Source organism: Cheilinus undulatus, linkage group 13, assembly GCF_018320785.1.
Source record: "Cheilinus undulatus linkage group 13, ASM1832078v1, whole genome shotgun sequence".
Lineage (NCBI taxonomy): Eukaryota > Metazoa > Chordata > Actinopteri > Labriformes > Labridae > Cheilinus > Cheilinus undulatus.
The window spans coordinates 522,516-545,725 of record NC_054877.1 but is presented as its reverse complement, the minus strand read 5'-3'; the positions used below and the strand labels follow the sequence as shown (position 1 = coordinate 545,725).

The following is a 23,210-nucleotide window of genomic DNA, read 5'->3' as shown; positions in this document are numbered from 1 at the left end:
AACCTGTTTTTTTTTAAATCCATCTATCATTACGTATCAAATAGGGGGAAGATGAAATGAGAACGACTCATAATGAAATCATCTTTAACTGATTTAAACAACTCCAGCGTTGTGTGCCAGGCGTTGATGAGTTTCCGCCCACCGATTATTGTGGGCCGGGCTGAGTCAAAGTCCAGGGCTGTTTTTCAGTCCCGGTCCGTCCCTGGCACCAGGAGGTTTCCTGGTGCCACGGTGTGTTTCTATCTTAACCTGACAGGTCAGTCACTAATGGGGACCTTATTTTCTTGTGGGGACTGAAAGCAGTCTTCACCGTCTTCAGCATTGTACCGGTCCTACAGTGTTTCCTGACATCATGGTGCTCGTTGGTTCTACAGTAACAGACCCTAGTGAAGGAGGAAGTGTGTGCTGTTCAACAATCGTCCCCTCTGTCAGCTGACTGGTCGTCACTCCGGTGAATCAGCGTGTTGGCGCTTAAACAGCAGAGCCTTGTTGCTGCTGTTGAATCAGAATCACGTTGTTGTTTCTTCATCTCTCTCTTGCCTGCAGATCAGCATCACCCAGCGCCTGTTAATAAACTACCCGGCTTAAAACTGCAGCAGGGATGATTTCAAACAGCAGGAGGCTGAATTAATGGGTTAGTTTGGTAGTTTTCAGTCTGGATCAGTCCACCTGAAGCTGAATCACTGCAGAGGACTGACACCTGTTTGTTCTTTTAACCTGCATTAGTTTCTCTCTATGTTTGTGTGTTTTTGTGTAAACACAGCAGATATAAACATATCATTGGTCTCAAAGCATAGTTGTCTAAGTCATTTTTGTATACCTCAGTTATCTGCTAATTATCATCTATTAATCAGAGATGCAGGCTTTAGAACTAAGCCAGGAGAACAAGCTGCAAATTTTTTCTAAAATGATTCCACAATTTTTACTAGCAGTTTTTTTCTGCAGATAAGTGAACCTCTGCCCATCTTTACTTCACAGAGTCTCTAAAATGCTCCTTCTATACCCAGTCATGTTACTGACCTGCTGACAATAAACCTTAAACCTTAAACCTTATTAGTCTCATCCAGCAGTTTTTCATTAGTACCACTTATGGTTCCAGCCTTTTGTTGGCCCGTCCCTACTTTTGTGAGGTGTTGATGCCATCAAATTCATATGGAGCTAATATTTTTCATTAAATGGTAACATGTCTCAGTATCATTATCTGATATGTTATTTATGTTGTATTGGGAATCATATATGGGCTTTTCAGACTTGGCAATCATTGACTTCTCTTTTTATTTACATTTTACACAGTGCCCCAGCTTTTTTGGAATTAGGTTTGACTATAATTTATAGTTATGAAAACCTTTCTACTACATATTTTTTAAACCTGTTCTAGTTCACTAACTGTTTGAAATCACAGATTTATGACAGAGAGGTGGATTATCTTTTTATCATTATAATCATTAAATATTAAAATCACTTTTAACCTATCCTGTTTTTAAACCCTTTACCCTCCATCACACTGATGATGTTGATCTTGTTTTGTGTGTTGCGGTAGTTTTTAAACAGTATTTGTTGTCAGTGCTGTCTTGTCTTTTTTGGTTTGTATTCGTTTTGTTTTGCTCTTTTGTTGATGGTAATGTTCATGAAAATTAATAAACATGTGTGTTGGAGTGGGCCAATCCTCAACTCCTGTCTGCAAAAACTGAATAATGTCCCTGTTCATGTAAAAGTACATCAGCATCACATGAGCAGGGTTAGCTCAGTGTTGATTAGGATTTTTTCACCAGGGGGCAGCAGAGGGTCTTGGAACATTGGAGCAAAGAGGAGGGGAAGTGGAGCCGAAGAAAAACTCTTATTTTAGACAGTAATAGTTTATATTCATCCCCCTGAGACCTGAGCTTTAGTTTGACATGCCTTCTTATTTTATTCTACATATCTGGAATAAGTAGGACTTGAGTATAAAACCTCAGCGTGGTCTTTGGTCTGATGGGGGGCTTAGCCTCAAGGGTTGCAGGCAATGCTTGGCATAGAGTGTGCATGAAATTCTCTTCTCCACACCTTAAAAACAATTAATTAATTAATTAAAAGAGCATTTATCAGGACCTATAATCTGGTTCACTCTCTGCTCCTTAGAAGTCTGTCCTTCCTGAGCCTTCAGCAGGTCTGCCTTTTTTCTAATAACAGCCTGAGTGAGTTTATGAGTTGGTATTTAAAGGTCTATATGTGGAGTGAGATCATGGAAAAGATGTTGGAAAACAGATCCATGAATGCATTTAGTGAAATATGAATGTGGTATATAATATCTAAAAAAAACATTTTACTCCTCTCTTTCTTCTTTCAGGCTGTTCATGCTTTCCAAATAACAGTTTATTTCTGCCTGTCACTGATATTTCTCTGTCTGAAGACGGTCGATAGCAGGGGTACTCAACTTTAGTCTACCAAAGAGCCATATCGTCTTAAAATACTTCAGAGAGAGCCACGATCCAAAACCAGGCATGTAAGAAGATCCATAGATCAGCTGATCTACAGATGAAAATAAAATGAAACAGTGAATTGTTGGATTATTCTGTAGTTAAATAGGATGCAATGGGCCTCATAAAAATCTTTATAGTGTTAGAGGAAAGGATATGTTACTAATAATGAGCATATATTTTTTATTTATGCAGGTTCCATCTGAGCTAATGACGTGTTAAAATATGAGTTTGAGCTCTGAGATTCTTTTCAAAGAGCTGATGAATGATGGTTGGTTATTTGGGTATTTATATCTCACACTGGGACATTTACTGTAGTTCTGTGACACTGTTTAATGTAAGAGATGTTTTCTGTTTTTTTTCCACTCATTATTGATATTTTTAGCTAAAGAAGGAGGGGCCTCATATTGGTCTTTGCCCTGGGCCCCAGAATAACTAAAACCAGCCTTGTCTTTCACCTGCAGCTCTCTCAGACACATCGTTCCACCTCTCCTCATTCTGTAGCTCTGGTTTCCTGTTTTGACAGTTTTTATTATCAGTATCATTACAGATCAATAAAACAGCCACGTTTGGACGGGTTTCAGTAGATATTATGTTATCTCTACATGTGATCCGTGTGTGAGGGGCACTGGTGACCAACGACGTTAATAAAGTATGAGAGCCTGGACAGGAAGTGACTGAAGGAAGTGGTTAAAAAGAGAAGGAGCTTCAGTTTGAACACAAGACAGCACACCTGAAAAATGGGTGCAAAAATACATTATAAAACAAAGAGCTGTTTCTTACAGAAATCTTTTAGCTTAATAGTTCATCTTAACGACAAATACTACATTCAACTTTTGTACTAATTTAGTTTTTCCTCAGTATTTTTTAAACCAGATTTTAACAGTAAACTGATTAATCCACCAATTAAAAACAGTCCAATAATGAGTTTTTGTTTAAAGCAGATCAAAATAAGTTCCACATTACTTTAAAAATAAAATCCTTCAGTTCAACATTAAAATTCAGGGACTTATATATTTAACTCTTTAACTGCTGAGCTCAAAACTTTGGGGACCCCTGCTGAAGAGAGCAAGACTAGAACCAGAGACTGAGAGCATCAACTCATTGGAAAATGTTCACAGAGGGAATAAATCAACTGATGAGCAGGAACATTTTATTACAGACCTCCATCTATCTACGAGCAGTGGAGTCGCCCCCTGCTGGACAGTAACATAATTGCAGGTCGTCTTAACAGTGTTTGGTAAAACTGACCTGAAAGATAAAAAACACAACTCATCATCAGGCAACACACAACTGACTGAATTTAGTAACACTGATTTATTGATCATTCAAGGATTTTTCTGTTTATAAGAGGGAGGTTTTACATTATAACGTGAGAGTAAAATAAAGATAATTCACATAAAAATGAGGAGTAAATCCACCATATTGATTGTCAATAAAGCTCTAAAACAAACAAAAAAACAACAAAAAACTTCATGTTAAATAAAAAAAAGAACTCTAAGAGCAGATAACTCAGTGTAAATGTAATTGAAGAGAAGAAAAAAACACAAAATGGAAGAAAAAGCTGAGATTTTTAAGTTTAGTTTAAAGACACTGCACAGTGAAGACTAGCTGATCTGTAAGTTTAAAAACAAATGCTGGCTTAAAGTGGATCATAAGGATCAACAGAGCATGTTTGATCTGTTTTCCTTCATTCTAAATGAAACATGTAGATAATTATTGTACAAAGGAAACCCCAAAGATCCACCCTTTAATGCATACATATTTTTAATTGTGACATCCTCAGTTTTTAAACTTTGAATCTTGGTCCCAGAGTAAAGAATCAGCTCTGGTAAATCACTGTGTGATTGGTTTTCAGACTGAATCAGTCCTTCATCTTTGTGCTATCAGACACTGTCAGTAGTTTCTTAGGCGCCATGGTGTCCTTGATTTTGTCTGAATGTTGATGTCAGTTGGTATCAGTTCCAGAGTCGCTGTGGTCGGTTGAGGTCCTTCTATAATCTGTACTGTTGTCTGCAGGACCCTGATCAAAACCTAAACCCTTAGACTAGACTACTGTGGGGTGCCTCTCCTTTGTTGATCTTAGCCATGATCTCTGCTTGTTCTCTCATTTCGGTCAGGGACTGAACTCGTTGCTTCCAGCCTGGTTTGGCCTCAGATTTCTCTCCTTCAATCAGCATGTCGATGTACTCTGGAGCGGAGAGAGGATCTGGTTTCAGTGCGATCTCTTTCAGTCTGTTGAGACACTGAGCAGAATTCTTGATAAGATCCTTCACAGTGGTCTTCACAGCGTCATATCCATGCTTCAGTTTTCCAAACAGTGCTTCAATGGGTGACTTGTCTTTTTTAGCGACGTCATACTTCTTTTTCAGATCTGCTATGGTTTGTTTTTCTTTGACCTCTACGTACTCCCATTTGTATTTCTGATTAAAATGCAAATTCCAGGAACATTTACCTGGACACACAGTGCAGCGGCCGTCTGACCCCATTGCACAACATTTGATTTTGTCTTTGTCATCTGCATATACACATCTTTCATGGCAGGTGAAATGACACTGCTGACAGTTGGTGAGGAATCTTCCCTTGTGAGTATGTTCAACCTTGAAAGCCTTTGTGACAGTGACCTCAATCTCAAAGTTTTCATTTCTCCTGATCTCTGCCTCAAACTCTTTCAGTTTTGCTTCTGTCTCTTTGATCTCCTCCAGTTTGGCCAAACTAATTTTGACCTGCTCCTGCAACTTTTCGACTGAATTCTCCAGCTGTTTTCTTTCTCTGAGGACCTCCTTTGTCATTGTCAAGCTTTTAGGATCAATGAGATCTAAAGCATCAAAGAATCTCTCCATGCTTCCTGCCCCCATGTCCCAAAACATCTCATCAAAGTTCATGCTGTCTGCAGATGATGTGTTGTCAGCAAACAAAGCTGAGTTATTGAATTTGAAGTGAACTGGCTGTCCATCTTCTGTTTTTGGACATGGGACTCCTGAATCATTGATGGCTTTGAGAACAGGTGGTACCTGGCCGTCAGCGAATGTCACCAGAACCCTGAGGTTTTCTGCGATGTCTTTACCAAAGATCGAGAGGACAGAGTCAAACACGTATTTCTGTGTTGCTGTGAGTCGAGCTAAAGAGGACTGAGCTACAAAGCACACAGCATGAATTTCACTGACACCAAAACTTTGAGAGAAGAGATTCCTCAGCATTTCTGTGATCTCTCTGTCTCTCTCTATGCCTCTTGTGTCTCCAAAACCTGGAGTGTCAACAATGGTGAGAGAGTGTTTTATTCTAAAGCCTTCCTGGTGATGGACTTTGTACACGGTGACCTCAGAGGTCTGGCTCTCAGACTGTGATCTGGACTCATCCTCTTCAATAATTTTAAATCGGAAATCGTCCTTCCAGTTCACACCAACAATGTAGTTGATCATTCCATTGATCAGAGTGGACTTTCCTGATCCAGTCGCTCCCATAACCATTATGGTGCAATTTTTCTTTCTTCTTCTTTTGTTGCCCAAGTTAAACCTTCGACATCCTTTAATACTCATAGTTTGGTAGTTCAGAGTCAGTTTGTAAACTGAGGGTGAGGCATTGGTAATCCTTTTACTTTGCTGTTTGAGTTGTTCAGAGACAGGCTTGTTTTTTGTTGTTCTACCAGCCGCAGCACGATCACCTCTGACCCTGACATCATATTCTGTTTTTGGCTGAAGCTCTGAGATGATCATCTCCTCAGCTCCTGTTTGCTTTTGGCTGCACTGGAGATCCTCCTCTTTGTCTGGTTTGGCGTACTCCACAATGTCGCCAGAATTGTGGACATCTCTTCCAATCTCAGCAGGTTTGACATCTGACATCTCAGTTGAGTTTGACTGAACTTGTGGTTTTCCTGGAGGGCTGCATGGTAAGGTTTTAATTGGACTTTTGATTTGATTGGCTGGTCCAACACCCACATCGGTCACTGCTCTGCACCTGAACATGTACTCTGTGTTTGGACTCAGATCAGCCACTGTGATTTGTCCAGGTTTCTCTACTGTCTGCGGTTTCCATCCTTCCTCTCCACTGATACAGTACTCAACAGAGTAGGAGGTGATGATCTCCGATCCAGACTTTGGTGGATCAAACTTCAGTGTCACACTGTTGTGGTTCACATCACAAACTGTGAATGGTTCAGGCTTTGACGGTGGCTCAAAGTCCTCCGTATCAGTAAAGCCGTCTTTACAAAAGTAGATGGTCGAACCTTTCTGTGTCTGATCTGTCATTCCAACCATCAGGAACTTTACGTTCTCGTTCTCCTTGTTGGCCTCTGCAAAGTCACCGAAGAGCTTTGCTTTTTTCCTCATTGAATCTGACACTTCTTTAGCAGAGTACCACTGTTCTTTCTCTACATCACAAGTACGAGGATCTCCAGGGTTTTCTGATTCTGGTTTTTGTCTTAAGTAGTTTGATAAAACTGAGAGGAACGGTTCATCGACTCCCAAAGAGGTGAAAACAAAACAGACGCAGTAGTCTGAGCTACAAATTACCTCATCAAAATTTTGGGCTGAAACAACCGTCGTGTTTTTCATCATGTTTGTAAAACGTTTTAAAAGCATTATTTCTCTGTTTTTACACTTCATCCACTCAGTCAGGTTTTCACTGTTAAAAGGAGAAGAATGTATCTTCTTCAGGATTTCTGCGAGCCCAGCCTCCTCTTCTCCTCCTCCTCGGATTGATGGAAGTTTCTTTGCCAGTGCTTGTTGGAACCCCAGTTTGAACTCAGAGCACATCACCTTAAATGTTTTAATCTTTTTTTCAACCTGTGGGAACTGCTGTGCCGTGGTGGTTCTCAGAGCATCATTACACCTCATTTCCAGCTCAGTGAAGTCCTCCAGGACACTCTGTGATTCTTGCACCAAACTAACACTAATCTGTCGAACCAGTTTAGCAGCAGAAGAATCTAAAGTTGTCAGTGGCAGCAGCCACGCCTTCATTGGTACTGCGTTCTCTCCATTGGCTCCCAGCAGAGAAGGCAGACTTTGGTAGACCTGTATGGCATCCTCAAAGGATGTGGGCATTTTCTGAAGGGAAAGGTCTCCAATGAAACTACAGGAGAATTTCTCAACATTTGCCTTGTCATTTTCCTCCATTTTCAGTGAACCTTCACCCTCTATAGCAAGAAGAGGAATTTTCTTTATGGCCAACTTCAAGTTTCCCTCAATGTTTTGTTGATTTTCATTTTGAGAAACCTCACGGTCAAAGACGAAGAAGGCCTGTGCCCCATAAAGGATCGCTGTGACTACGTGTGTCGCTAGTCCTTTCTCAAAAACATAAGGGTGCTTCATGTTTCCTCTTCCAAGGTGATTCATGGACAGTTCCTGGACCTTTGTAGTTGCTTTGTACTTCAGTGTTACTCGGGCTTGGTTTTTAGAAGTCTTATTGTTGGTCAGGTATCTGGCTGATCCATTTACTTCTACAAGTCCACCCAAGAAACTTGCCCTCAGTGATGCATTAACATCAAGTGCTGAAGCTTTATCTTCAATTGATTCTGAGGCAACTATCTCAAAATCACTGTATTTCTGAGGTCGTTCTGTAATATGATTTTGTAGGTCATTGTGGTCCCATAATGTCAGTCCTGTAAAAGAAGAAGTTAAATTGAGCCACATGAGACATATAATGTCTGCTTGAATGAAATTATCTGAGATAAGAGATTGGTGAATCTAAATTTAAAATCCACAGTACCAGGCACGAGGGAGTCACTGCGGCAGTCATACAACATCCCGAGGCTAAAAGGCCGACCGAGAGCCGCAACCTCCATCTTCATGTTAGAGTCCATTGCTCTGTTCAAAGAGGAAGAAAAAGACACCGACTGATGAGGTTGACTGGTTCTTAATTTATCTTCCAACATATCAATACTATCTAGAAAAACCACAAAAAACAGTATGGGATGAAACAGTACTTATATTAATGTTCAATTTTCAGAAATCAATGCCTGCAGTCACACAATGAATATATTTAAGTGGAAGAAAAGGCAATCACTGTTTCTTTATTAGATGCTAATAGGGATGCAACAAATTGTTGTTACAATGTTGCGATGGCATTTAGCAGATGCTTTTATCCCAAGTGAAGTACAAGAACAACAGAAGTAAAGATCGAGACAAGAAGAAACCAAAGGAACACCTCTATTGTCGTCTCATTATTTGTATGTAATGATTAATATATGACATGGTGAGGTTAAATTATAAACCCTTCTTGGGTTTCCTTACCTAATCCGCACAAATTCACTTATGTACTTTCCTTGTGGATGTTGGGTTATATTAATTGTAATATTCTCTTGCACAAACACAAATATGGATTTAAAATAAATTAATATATAACATTAGTAGGTGCCACGAAGTGCTTCAGGTCCATTTGGACACAGGTGCTACCATGCAGTGTTAAAGGCAATGCACATGGTGTATTAAAGCTTTGCATTTGTTGTTTTTAAATTTCTTAATTGTGGTGCGCCGGTAGTCGAGTGGTTAAGGCACACGCCATATACACAGGCGACCCGGGTTCGAATCCAGCCCGTGGCACTATTTCCTGCATGTCTCTCCCCGCTCTCCTCCCCGTTTCCGATTCTATCCACTGTCCTATCTAATAAAGGCAAAAAAGGCCAAAAATAAATCTTAAAAAAAAAATTTCTTAATTGTTTTTTAAATTTTATTTTAAACAAATATCAACAATAAAAAAAACAAATAATCAATGTGAGATCTCTAAACATCACATCCATGAAATTGTCCTCACAAACAAATGATGACAAAGAATAAAATACTGGGTCACTCACAAAGAGCTGAGCATAAAATTCCTTTAAGTATAGTAGGACAGTGCGAGTCAGCTTTAGTTGGGATACTTATTCTACCACTGAAGACAACAGAGGAGGCTAAATAATCCTGATCTAAGATCAACTACAGGTGAAGCAGACTAAATAATCCTGATCTTAGATCAACTACAGGTGAAGCAGACTAAATAATCCTGATCTAAGATCAACTACAGGTGAAGCAGACTAAATAATCCTGATCTAGGATCAACTACAGGTGAAGCAGACTAAATAATCCTGATCTAGGATCAACTACAGGTGAAGCAGACTAAATAATCCTGATCTAAGATCAACTACAGGTGAAGCAGACTAAATAATCCTGATCTAAGATCAACTACAGGTGAAGCAGACTAAATAATCCTGATCTAAGATCAACTACAGGTGAAGCAGACTAAATAATCCTGATCTAAGATCAACTACAGGTGAAGCAGACTAAATAATCCTGATCTAAGATCAACTACAGGTGAAGCAGACTAAATAATCCTGATCTTAGATCAACTACAGGTGAAGCAGACTAAATAATCCTGATCTTAGATCAACTACAGGTGAAGCAGACTAAATAATCCTGATCTAGGATCAACTACAGGTGAAGCAGACTAAATAATCCTGATCTAGGATCAACTACAGGTGAAGCAGACTAAATAATCCTGATCTAAGATCAACTACAGGTGAAGCAGACTAAATAATCCTGATCTAAGATCAACTACAGGTGAAGCAGACTAAATAATCCTGATCTAAGATCAACTACAGGTGAAGCAGACTAAATAATCCTGATCTTAGATCAACTACAGGTGAAGCAGACTAAATAATCCTGATCTAAGATCAACTACAGGTGAAGCAGACTAAATAATCCTGATCTAGGATCAACTACAGGTGAAGCAGACTAAATAATCCTGATCTAGGATCAACTACAGGTGAAGCAGACTAAATAATCCTGATCTAAGATCAACTACAGGTGAAGCAGACTAAATAATCCTGATCTTAGATCAACTACAGGTGAAGCAGACTAAATAATCCTGATCTAGGATCAACTACAGGTGAAGCAGACTAAATAATCCTGATCTAAGATCAACTACAGGTGAAGCAGACTAAATAATCCTGATCTTAGATCAACTACAGGTGAAGCAGACTAAATAATCCTGATCTAAGATCAACTACAGGTGAAGCAGACTAAATAATCCTGATCTAGGATCAACTACAGGTGAAGCAGACTAAATAATCCTGATCTTAGATCAACTACAGGTGAAGCAGACTAAATAATCCTGATCTAAGATCAACTACAGGTGAAGCAGACTAAATAATCCTGATCTAAGATCAACTACAGGTGAAGCAGACTAAATAATCCTGATCTAAGATCAACTACAGGTGAAGCAGACTAAATAATCCTGATCTTAGATCAACTACAGGTGAAGCAGACTAAATAATCCTGATCTTAGATCAACTACAGGTGAAGCAGACTAAATAATCCTGATCTAAGATCAACTACAGGTGAAGCAGACTAAATAATCCTGATCTAAGATCAACTACAGGTGAAGCAGACTAAATAATCCTGATCTAAGATCAACTACAGGTGAAGCAGACTAAATAATCCTGATCTAAGATCAACTACAGGTGAAGCAGACTAAATAATCCTGATCTTAGATCAACTACAGGTGAAGCAGACTAAATAATCCTGATCTTAGATCAACTACAGGTGAAGCAGACTAAATAATCCTGATCTAAGATCAACTACAGGTGAAGCAGACTAAATAATCCTGATCTAAGATCAACTACAGGTGAAGCAGACTAAATAATCCTGATCTAGGATCAACTACAGGTGAAGCGGACTAAATAATCCTGATCTTAGATCAACTACAGGTGAAGCAGACTAAATAATCCTGATCTAAGATCAACTACAGGTGAAGCAGACTAAATAATCCTGATCTTAGATCAACTACAGGTGAAGCAGACTAAATAATCCTGATCTTAGATCAACTACAGGTGAAGCAGACTAAATAATCCTGATCTAGGATCAACTACAGGTGAAGCAGACTAAATAATCCTGTCCACAGCAGGAAAGAGTAAAGAAACATATCTTTTAATGTGTTTACTTACAGTCGAAGCGTGTGCAATCCTCTAAAGCTGTCATCAAGCTTCTTATCTTACATGATTTTCCAGAGATGATGACCCTACAGAAACAGGAAAAGGAAACTCAAGGTAAGACCGTTCACGTATAGTACGTATAGTACTTCATACTAAAAGAAATTCAAATATGGGATCAACTAAGGGTCATTAGTACTTTAAACTTATAGAAAGATTTTGTATATGTAAAACTATTCTGTGCAAAAAGTTAAGGTTTGCACTCGTGCAAAAAAATATTGTTCCAGCTGAAATAAACATCTCTACATTTGCATGCATAGAAAAAAAATCTGCACTTATAAAATTATTTTTTATTCCTCATTCAGATTTGCTTGTGCAAAATAAAAAACATTGATCGATTGATATCTTTATTTCGATAATGTAAATGACGACTTTAAATCAGTTAAAAATACAAATAACTGAACATTGGAAAAAAATGAAACAAAACAAGGCAGTAACTTGCATCTGCAAATTCTTAAGCATCTCAGTTTACATGAGCGAAAAGGAGTAGGAAGAAGTATAAACTTATCTAATCTTACCCCCTTAAATTTTATCATAGCCTTAAATTTACCAATAATTTTGAAACCTGTACAGTGAATATACAATGTATCACTCATACAGAAAATATACAATCATTGCTTTTTCATTCATATACCTTCTTTACAAATATATGTACCATACCCTGCAAAATTTTCATCCACATAACAAGTAAGCACCTTGTGGTTTTTATTCATCAATGCACCTCTGGAAAATCATTTCTTTATGTCTCTTTTTAAACAGAATTATGCTCAAAATTTATTTCAGTTCTGCTCTCAGTCTGTTCCACAGGTTAACTCCACTAATAGTGATACGGAAACTTTTCACTGTTGACAGAAACTTTTCACTGTTGACAGAAACTTTTCACTGTTGACAGAAACTTTTCACTGTTGACAGAAACTTTTCACTGTTGACAGGAACTTTTCACTGTTGACAGGAACTTTTCACTGTTGACAGAAACTTTTCACTGTTGACAGAAACTTTTCAATGTTGGCGTCACAAACAGGATTTCAACATAACAAAGACTGGTAACTGTGCAAAGTTCTTATTCTTTGCCTTTACCATGTCTGGATTTGACAAGATCAAAACAACAGTCTATAATTTGACTATAACAAATTAAAACTAAATGTAGATAAACTTATAATCAATTGGTGTTAAATTCAAAGTGCAATTTTGATACTTTGACAATTTTACACAAGTTTTGTCAATGCTATGCTTTTATAGTTATTCTCCAAATTCTGGATTTTGGCAAAATTGAAATTCTGCTACTTCCAGTATTACAGATATTTAAATCACTCAAATATTCTGACTGGGAACTGGATTGTAGTTAGAGTTGGGTTGACCCTGGGGTGGTCTGGCCTCGGCCAAAGAGAATTATTCTGTGAGCTTTCACAGCTGGACATTGCAGCTGAAACAAACGTGTTTGTGTCCTTAAAACTTTTTGTCTTGAATATTTTTCAACAATTCTTATTTGCATACACACAAAATTTCCTGTCCTCAAAACACTGCAGTTACACATGAGTATGAACTCTGACCTTTTCTAAGCAGCTCAGCATACCAGCCAATCAGCACATCTCTACCTTTTCAACAGACAATCCAATCAGAAGAAGCTAAATCTTTCCAATCAGGGTGCAGCTGGGTCTGCAGTGGGTGTTTGTATTAGCTCGTATGAAAATGAGGGAGGCTACATGAAAAATCACACGCTTCTCTGAAATATGTAAACTATGAAGTTTAATATGATTGTTTGATTTTGAGCGCAGATTCAGAGGTTTTGTGAAAATAGCTTGAAAACTTAGATTAATGTTCAATGTTTGGCAAAAAGGGAGGAAGAGTTTGAGAAAGTGCTTTACAGAACTGTTAAGGTTGTTGCCTCATTTTAAAGCTTACATGCTCTGAAAAACTGCAGCCCTGAGGTTCAACACTCATTTGAAAGCCCTCACGCCAACGTTGAGATGAACATGACGGATGGAGCAACATTCAAATGTAAAATGCAGAGACGAGGTGTCATTAGTCACAAATGCCCCACATCACATCACACGAGTCCTAACACCAGTGGTGTGCACAGGGGTGGCGGGGGGGCGCCCCCCCCCCCCCATGGCCCAATTGTTGAAAAACGTGTGCTGAAGGGCCCTCTTTAGAGCCAAAACGTGTGCTAAAGTGCCCTCTTTAGAGCCAAAACGTGTGCTGAAGTGCCCTCTTTAGAGCCAAAAACGTGTGCTGAAGTGCCCTCTTTAGAGCCAAAACATGTGCTAAAGTGCCCTCTTTAGAGCCAAAACGTGTGCTGAAGTGCCCTCTTTAGAGCCAAAACGTGTGCTGAAGTGCCCTCTTTAGAGCCAAAACGTGTGCTGAAGTGCCCTCTTTAGAGCCAAAACGTGTGCTGAAGTGCCCTCTTTAGAGCCAAAAACGTGTGCTGAAGTGCCCTCTTTAGAGCCAAAACGTGTGCTAAAGTGCCCTCTTTAGAGCCAAAACGTGTGCTGAAGTGCCCTCTTTAGAGCCAAAAACGTGTGCTGAAGTGCCCTCTTTAGAGCCAAAACATGTGCTAAAGTGCCCTCTTTAGAGCCAAAACGTGTGCTGAAGTGCCCTCTTTAGAGCCAAAACGTGTGCTGAAGTGCCCTCTTTAGAGCCAAAACGTGTGCTGAAGTGCCCTCTTTAGAGCCAAAACGTGTGCTGAAGTGCCCTCTTTAGAGCCAAAACGTGTGCTAAAGTGCCCTCTTGGGTGGAAAAAACACACTAAACTCCAGAAGACCATTAGGACCAAGAAATACTATGACACACTACTGATGCAGTGACTTTTATGTTGGGCCCTTTTCTGATCTATATTGAGCCAGAACTATATCTCACAGAACCAGTTTGGATTATCTGGTGCTAATATGATGCTAAAATGCTCTAGAATACAGGAAATGGCATCTACTTCATTGAAAATGTTCTGGGGAAGACCCCCAGACCCCCTAGGGATTTATTTATTTATTTCTGTGTGTTCTTCACAGCCCAGCATTGAATCTACTCTGTTCTTGTGGATGCTGATCCTAACTTCAAACTAGTCTGTCTAGTTAGTCTGTTTTAAGGCTCTATAATGTGCCATGTGTATAACATATAAACACGTCTAAAGTGCCCTCGAAAACACATAAAACTTAGTGCCCTCTTCAGTGGTGAGAACATGCTGTATGTCCCCTTTTTTTTCTTTTCGCCCCTGCCCTTTGAAAGTCTGTGCACGCCACTGCCTAACACGACTGAAAATCCCATTCACTGCATATTGTAAGCAGCTGCTGTGCTGCTCAGGACGTGCAGAATTATATATAACTACACAGGCCAGACTGAAGGGGATGGTGACTCTTTTTAACAGCATATCTCCCATGTTAGGTCATAATCCTTGTTTGTTTTACATTTATGGGAAACAGGAAGTGTATTATTAAAGAAATAACTCCTGTGGAGTGTTCCATCTGGAGTGTTGACAGATGGAAGGCAGAGCAACAGAGGAACACAGACTGGGAGTCTGTTTCACAACACTCACTGCTGCATTATAACTAGCAAACTCCATATGGCATAAACAGGAATGCCTAGAGGAGAATGACTGCTGCTGCTGTGGTTTATATACCCAGACAATTTTAATTTTTAATTTTACAGCAACACTGTATTTGACATGTAATTATTCAGTCTTTTTTTGAACAGCAGTTGGTGTATTTCCCTACCTGACATTTTGGACGCTATCTTTATCTACAGGATACCTACACGTATTTCATAAACCCTGTTGTCCTAACAAAACACATGGCAGTTCAGAGCTATTGGACTATATTTGTCTGATAAAGAGATCTAGGCTGCAGCACAGTCTCCACATTCAAACTTGTGACATTAACTTAAAACCGAAGAAGTAGAAAAAGAAATCTATTACCAGGACAAAGACCAGAAAAAAGAAAATTACAGTTGTCACAGTTGCTAAGACATGTTTATCAAACTCTTCCTCTCTTTTCTTGAAACGTTAAACACAAATCTGTTATCAAGCTATTTACACAAGAAAAAAACAATTATACAAATTAAATACAAAAGGACAGGAAGTACATACAGTTGATATTCTGAGCAGACAATAAGTGACATGTGTTTGTGTAAAGTGACACAGTAAACTTGTTAGCAGAAAATTATGCACAGAGCAGTGGTATGACACAGACATACCATGTCATACATAACTAGGGGCAGCACGGCAGCGCTGTGGTTAGCGCTGTTGCCTCACAGCAAGAAGGTTGCTGGTTCGCTTCCCGAGTTTGCATGTTCTCCTTATGCACGCGTGGGTTCTCTCCAGGTACTCCGGCTTCCTCCCACCACCAAAAACATGCTCATTAGGTCAACTGATCACTCTAAATTGGCCGTAGGTGTGAGTGTGAGCGTGCTTGGTTGTCTGCCTCTATATGTCAGCCCTGGGATTGACTGGCAACCAGTCCAGGGGGTACCATGCCTCTCGCCCAATGACAGCTGGGATAGGCTCCAGCCCACCCCCATCCTGGAATGGAGTAAGGGGAATAGAAAATGGATGGATGGATGGGTAATCTAACTAACTGCTATTTCTATTGTTACAACGCCGTTACCATTACCGGCAATTAAATGGGGCACATTATAAACTTAAGCTACTCATTGAAGCTACTCATTAAGCTTTCATGGTAAGCCAATCAGAGGCAGTGTTCAGTTTACACACACGCACACAGCAGCTACACACACCCAGACTAGCAGAGGTAAACTGATGAGCTGTATGTGTTGTCTGTGCAGCAGACCCCTCTGCCCAAGACAAATTTCTCCCAAGGGAGACCAATAAAGAGATTTTACCTGATTTTAAGACACTTTTTGGGATCTAGTGAAGACTGCGGCAGCTTTTAACTTTGCTTTTATCCGGATTCGTGCTTTTAACCACTGGATGCCTGGATTTTATTGTCAAAACCACAAAGGACAATACGCCGGTAAACTGAAAACAAACCTAGCCGACAGGCTACAGGTGAGCCATGCCTTCACTTACCTCCACATCCATATGTGACAGCTGTGCCGGTCTGAGCCAGAAGGTGGCCGAGCTCAAACAGCAGATATCCACTTTAATAAAAATCCATGAAGAAAGAGACCCGGACGTAATCTTAGGCAAGACCCGAGCCGCCGCCACCAGCGCCCAGCTAGCAGACACAGCCCAGTACTCCTCTGCCTCTGAGTCCCGGCCCTCCTCTTCCTGCCCTGGTAAGGATCCAGATGACACTGCTGGATTCAACAAGGGGCCAGACCTAAAGGCCCGATCAGCTCCACTCCAGTGTCGGACCCATGGATTGTTGGCAATGGCCGCAGGACGCGGGGCAGCTGGCTGTCCTGCTCCCCTCCCACTGGAGACCTTGCTCTGGGGAATAAATTTAATGTCCTGGACCACGAGGAGTTTCCTTCACTGACAGCAGGTCGAACCGTGTTGCCGCCTCAAGTCCGCCCTCAGTCCCGTGGCTCCGCTGTCAAAACTCGCACCGGGCAGCTGCATTTCACCCTGGCTCCTAAATCTAGCAGGCGCAGGGTGCCAGGTATGGACTGCAGGTCACCACCACCTCTGGGGCTACTGCATCAGAGCGAGTTTCCGTCACTACGCCAACCGCCACCAACTGCAGCGCCATCCAGAGACTCCGCTGCTCCCCCGCACATGCCTGGTCAGACCACTGGGTGTGCGCCGGGGGGCTCCTCTGCTCCTTCCATCCCCATGCCGCGCTCGCCCGCGCGCTGTGGGTTGGGAGGCTCCGCTGCAGCGCCCTCCTTGCGCATGCCAAGCGGAAGCGCTTGGTGTGAGCACGGAGGTGCCTCGGCTCCTGCGGACGGTCCCATGGCGCTGCGGAGTCCGGCTCGCTCGGCGGAAACCCGTAACTCAGCACCCAGGCCTGGCCCATCTGTACTGGTCCTCGGCACTTCAATGGTTCGGCACGTGAGAGTGAACAAGGGCCACACCTCCTGTCACCCAGGTGCACTCGTCAAAAACATCACAGACTCCGCCCCAAACATCCTCCGTCACCACCCCTCCGTATCAACAGTAGTAGTTCAGGCTGGCATCAATGATCTAAGATTACAACAGTCAGAGACACTTAAGGACGACTTCATAACCCTCATCACCACAATCCACAGTTTAAACAAACAGATAATAGTTTCAGGACCACTTCCACCACCTCGTTTCGAAGACATCAAATTCAGCCACTAGAGACTCTTACACACATTCCTCAAATCATACTGCACTGCAAACCAAATCCCATATGTTGACAACTTCCTTACATTTTTCAAGTGACCTGGACTATTCAGAAAGGACCGTTTACATCCCAGTTTCTCTGGATCCCGCCTTCTTTCACACAACATAGAACTCACACTGGAATCTGCATGACAATATAGCCAATACAGCTCCCCCTCACCATCCACTGATGTTCCAATAGACTCAAATAACTCCTGTTCATTCCAGTAATCATCAGCAGAGAGCGGCCTATCTGTAAAACCTCCCACAAATCTTCCATTAACTTCAATAATCTCAGATCTGTCCCTAAAACTCACTTACCACAAAATCCTACAGTTAATCAGCCCCCACTTACCATAAACATGGCCCTCTTAAATGTCCGCTCTCTGCTGAACCAGACTTTTATTATAAATGACCTGATTTTAGAGCACAAACTTGACTGCTTATCTTTAACTGAAACATGGCTGGGTGCAGATGCACCAGTTGTTCTCACTGAGGCCTCTCCACCTGATTTTAACTTTGCATTTTCAACTAGGAGTGGTAAAAGGGGAGGTGGCACTGCTTCTATTAGTACAAACACTCTGCCCACCAAACCTATTTTATTTGACCAATACACAAGTTTTGAATACCACTCTATTGTTTTTAAGAACCCTACAATTTTATGCGTGACAGTGCACAGACCACCAAAAAGGTGCAGTCTTTTTATCCCACAATTTTCAGTTTTTATCAATTTTACAAAATTCTTACAACATGATTATTTTAATCGGTGATTTTAACCTGCACATAGATAACATTTTAGACCCTGTTGCAAGTGAATTTTTAAATATTTTTAACTATATGGATTTTACTCAGCACGCCATGCAGCCGACTCACAACAGAGGACACACCCTGGACCTGGTCCTCACCTATGGCCTGTCCACCAGTGTGTCCTCTGTTGTTGACTTGGCTGTCTCTGACCACTACTGTGTGTTTTTAATATCACCGTTTTTATCCAGCGGGAGACCTCTGTGAGAACTGTGAGCGTCATCTGACCCCTGAAGTGGCTGCAAATTTTATTCAAGTTTTAGAAAAATATCCTCCAGTTGTTTTACCTGCCCCCTGTGATTTTATCGTTGATAATTTTACCAGTAGACTTCAATACGCACTTAATTCAGTTGCTCCACTTAAATTGAAAAAGGCTGGCCCTAAGCCTACGGCCCCATGGAGAAGTGAAGTCAAAAAACTGAAAAGAAACTGCAGAGCGGCAGAAAGAAAATGGAGGAAAAGTAAAATAACAGTAAATTTTCAAATATACAATGAACATCTAAAAGCCTACAATTATGCAGTCAGAAATGCCAGAAATTCATACTTTGCTAAAATAATCACAAACCATAAAAATAACCCAAAAGTTCTCTTCTCCACCATTGACCATCTTTTTAACCCTGATTTTATTCAACTTCAAACAACTCCTACAAACGCCCTCTGTGAGGAGTTTGCAGCCCACTTCAGGGGGAAGATTGACACTATCAGATGTCATATTTTATCCAGCCGAACTTCTGCTTTTAACACGTCTGAGTTTTTATCTTTACCAGAGGAAACACTGGACAGTTTTGTCCTGGTTAATGCTGAGATGCTTGATGAAGTTTTCTCCTCAGTGAAGCCCACCACATATCTTTTAGATCCAATTCCAACCTCATTTTTTAAGTCATTTTATGGATCTTTTAGAGACGAGCTTTTAAACAGGATGAACTGTTCACTTCAGACGGGGGTCTTTAAAGCAGCAGTGGTGAGGCCTCTGTTGAAGAAGAGCAATTTAGATTTTAATGACTTTAACAATTACAGACCAGTGTCTAACTTACCATTTTTAAGTCAAATTTTAGAGAAACTTGTTTTTATTCAGCTGAATTATTTTTTAGACACATGATATTCATGAGGAATGTCAGTCTGGTTTTAGGGTAAACCACAGTACAGAGACGGCCTTGGCAAAGATTTTAAATGATTTTAGATTAAATTATGATTCACAGAAGGTGACGGTGTTGGTTCTGCTGGATCTAAGTGCTACCTTCGATACAGTAGACCACACTATTCTTTTAAATAGACTCAAACATCTGGTCGGCCTCTCTGGTACTGGACACAAATGGTTTACTTCCTACCTCACAGACAGAACATTCATGGTAAGTGTAGACACATGCTCCTCCAAAGTCCATAAAATCACATGTGGTGTGCCCCAGGGTTGGATTTTAGGTCCTGTGCTTTTTAACCTGTGCATGCTCCCTCTTGGCGGTGTCATCAGGAGACATGGAATCAACTTCCACAGTTATGCTGATGATACACAGCTTTACATCTCCATGTCTCCTGATGACACCAGGCCAATGGATGCTCTTTTTAACTACATTTAAGATATCAAACCCTGGATGGCAGAAAACTTTCTCCAGCTTAACCAGAACAAAACTGAGGATTTACTCATCGGTCCTGAGGCCCTGAGAGAGAAACTTTTACCCAAACTACAAGCACTGTCTTTAAATCCATCATCACAAGTGAAAAACCGGGGTGTAATTTTTGACCCTGAGCTGACTTTTATTCCACACATTAAGAATGTAAAAAAAATCAGTTTTTATCATCTAAAGAACATCGCCAGAGTCCGCCCCGTTCTCTCTCGGGCCAACACAGAGACGCTGATGCATGCTTTTATCACCAGTCGTATAGACTACTGTAATGCCCTGCTCTCTGGTCTTCCCAAAAAGAATATTTCAGGTCTACAGTTACTCCAAAATTCAGCAGCACGTGTCCTGACTAAGACCAGAGGGCGGGCCCACATTACACTGGTTTTAGAATCACTGCATTGGCTCCCCGTGTGTTTTAGGATCAATTTTAAAGTTCTTTTACTGGTTTTTAAATGTCTTAATGGTCTTGGGCCTTCTTATCTTTCAGAACTGCTTTTACCTTATGAACCCTCGCAGACCCTGTGGTCCTCTGGCAGCGGGCTCTTAGTCATTCCCAAAGTCAGGACACACACTCACGGCGAGGCGTCTTTCCAGAACTACGGCCCTCGTCTATGGGACAGCCTGCCAGAGGAGCTCAGGGCCGCAGAGAACGTTCAAGTCTCACCTTTTTAGCTTAGCTTTGGATTAATATTTATCTGTTTTATTTATGATATTTATTTATTTTAGGCCTTCAATCTGTATTTATTTATGAATTTTATTCTTTTCCTACCTTAATTTTTTTAGTTATGCTATTTAATATTTTAGTTCTTAGCTTTTATTTGTATTGAGGTTTTACTTATTTTTATCCTTTTATCATTTTTAGGATCTCCAGTGTTTCCTCTGGGGGAGCCCTCTGCACCAGGAGCGGTGGTCGGCTGTGGCTGCAGGGGTCTGTCTCGTGGGTTCCTGGTGGAGGTTTGGTGTCTCTGCCTCATCCCTCCTCTGGGTCCTGCGTCGGTGTCCTGTAGCTGTGGGTGACTCTCTGCTCCTGGTGCAGACGGCTCCTCTGATGGCACTTTCTCAACTGGTTCATCTGTACTCAGCCTAATGTCCACTATTTTAGTGTGTGTGTGTGTGTGTGTGTGTGTGTAGGGGTGTGTGTGTGTGTTTGTGAAACAGTGTGTGTGAGTGGGTGTACATGTAACTGTTGTCTGTGGGGTGGTTGACAGTGGGATAGGGTGGTTGCGGGTGTGTGTGTGTGAGGGAATGACTCTAATTGTCTATGTTAAGCAAAAGGTGGGGGTGGGTGGGTTTGAGTGAATGTTTTTATTTTGTCTATGTAAAGCACTTTGAGTTACATGTTATGTATGAAAAGCGCTTTATAAATAAAGTTTGATTGATTGATTAAACTGCAGCAATGGTGAGTCTGGTGGAAAAGTTGGCGTTTTCAAAGTGGAAGTACAGACACTACTTTATTCTCCTTGAAGCAGAATGTACATGTGAAGTGTACGTTATGTCCCAAAGCAGTGTTTGTCCATGTCTGTTGTAAGCAGCTCTAATCTAATGAAGCATCTCTCAACGGCACACGCTTCTACAAAACAAGTGGCCAAAAATACCGTTGTTGATGTAACCGAGCGATCTGGGCCGCACATAAACTGTATATATGGAGAAAACAACAACGTAAAGTACGGTACACGACCGAAACGATACGAACTTTATTCAGTCCAGTCAAGTTACAACAACACACTTTGCATTGCACTTCCTCCTTTTCCTTCAAAATAAAAGTCTACTGTAAACCACTGGTTTATTAACAGGACACTGAATTTCCTTACAGCAACAAAATAAATCACACTGGCACTGTTGATGATGATAGCAGGCCAGGTCTGGCTAACGTGAGCTCGGAGGCAGAGCCATGTTGTCCAAGCAGCTAAAGCAGGATTTTTCTGCTCCAGCTTCACAAAAACTTGTGACACAGACTGAACTGACTAGAATGATAGGCAGGTAGGCGATGTGCGAAAGCACCCACCTCATCAGTCATCCAAAAAAGAACTTAAAAAAGTACAAGTACCAAACTTCATTAGAAAATTCAATCATGTCCAAACTGCTAGACTAGTAGCCCAAATACATTATTATCCGTAAAAAAACGGATAATGTATCTTTAAAATGAAGCCTTATTGGTGCAAAATTGTACAAGCTTTGTCAAATGCTTTCTGGAAAATGCTGAAAAAGGTGACTAAACTCACGTCAGCTTTTTCACTTTCTTTAGTCAAATTATTTCAAAATGACACATTATTTTCTATGATAGCATGAAAGGATCAACTGTAGTTTTAGTTTATCTTTTAGTTCCCCACTCAGGCTTATTCTGTAAAGAATTTACACTGTATCTACAAGTCAAACAATCAGATGCTGATTCTGAAGCAGAAAAGAGAATGGAAAAAATATATAAAAATGTTACTTACAGTAGAAATGTCAGCAATCCTCTGGAGCTGTGATGAAGTTCCTCACATTATATAGTCTCTGGGAGAAACACCCATAAGTGTTTATTCATTTCTTTAGGGTGGTACTGAGGGGAAGCAGGCTGACTTCCCAGAAATGCTCCACACAGAAATGAAAATGAAACTGATCCAGCATTATGACATGACAGTGCACTTTTCCCACATTGAACTTGTACATAGTGGTAAAACCCCAGTGACCTTGGTATAGCATCAGAGTGAAATGTAGTAGCTAGAGTCAGCTCTGCATCAGCCACTGTTAGACTACTCTGTACTGTTCTCTGAGCCTGAAATAAAAGTGAGGTACTAACACAGCAACCTTCAAACTAATTTCACTTCATTTATGAAAATTGCACAAGAAGAACTGCCACTGATTTGTTTGTATCAGAGACACATTTTTACAGTAGTCTGAATGACAATAAAATACCTGAAAAGAGGAACACCACACAGGGATTAAAGCAAAAAAGAAAACAAACAAACAAAAAACAAAAAAAAAACGTTGGACTGAAATTTTTTTGCGACACCAAATCATACCTGACCATTAACCCACCATGCCACACATGTAAGAGCCTTTGTTCTGCCTATCAGTCACTTCCCAAAGGTTTTCATGTAAAAAGGAGTGTACTGTGTACGTACGGTGTACTGTTCTCTAATAAAGCATTC

At 40.7% G+C, this 23,210-nt stretch overlaps 1 protein-coding gene across 1 annotated transcript; it reads right to left on the bottom strand.

Moving 5' to 3' along the window:
• Window positions 1–3,975: 3,975 nt before the first annotated feature.
• LOC121519669 lies at window positions 3,976–22,629 on the bottom strand. The gene is made up of 4 exons (XM_041802472.1): window positions 22,515–22,629; window positions 11,374–11,447; window positions 8,163–8,260; window positions 3,976–8,055 (listed from the first exon to the last, which is right to left on the bottom strand). The coding sequence occupies exons 3-4, from the start codon at window positions 8,254–8,256 to the stop codon at window positions 4,499–4,501; spliced, it is 3,651 nt and encodes a 1,216-aa protein (XP_041658406.1). The 5' UTR covers window positions 8,257–8,260; window positions 11,374–11,447; window positions 22,515–22,629; the 3' UTR covers window positions 3,976–4,498.
• Between the last annotated feature and the right edge of the window lie 581 nt (window positions 22,630–23,210).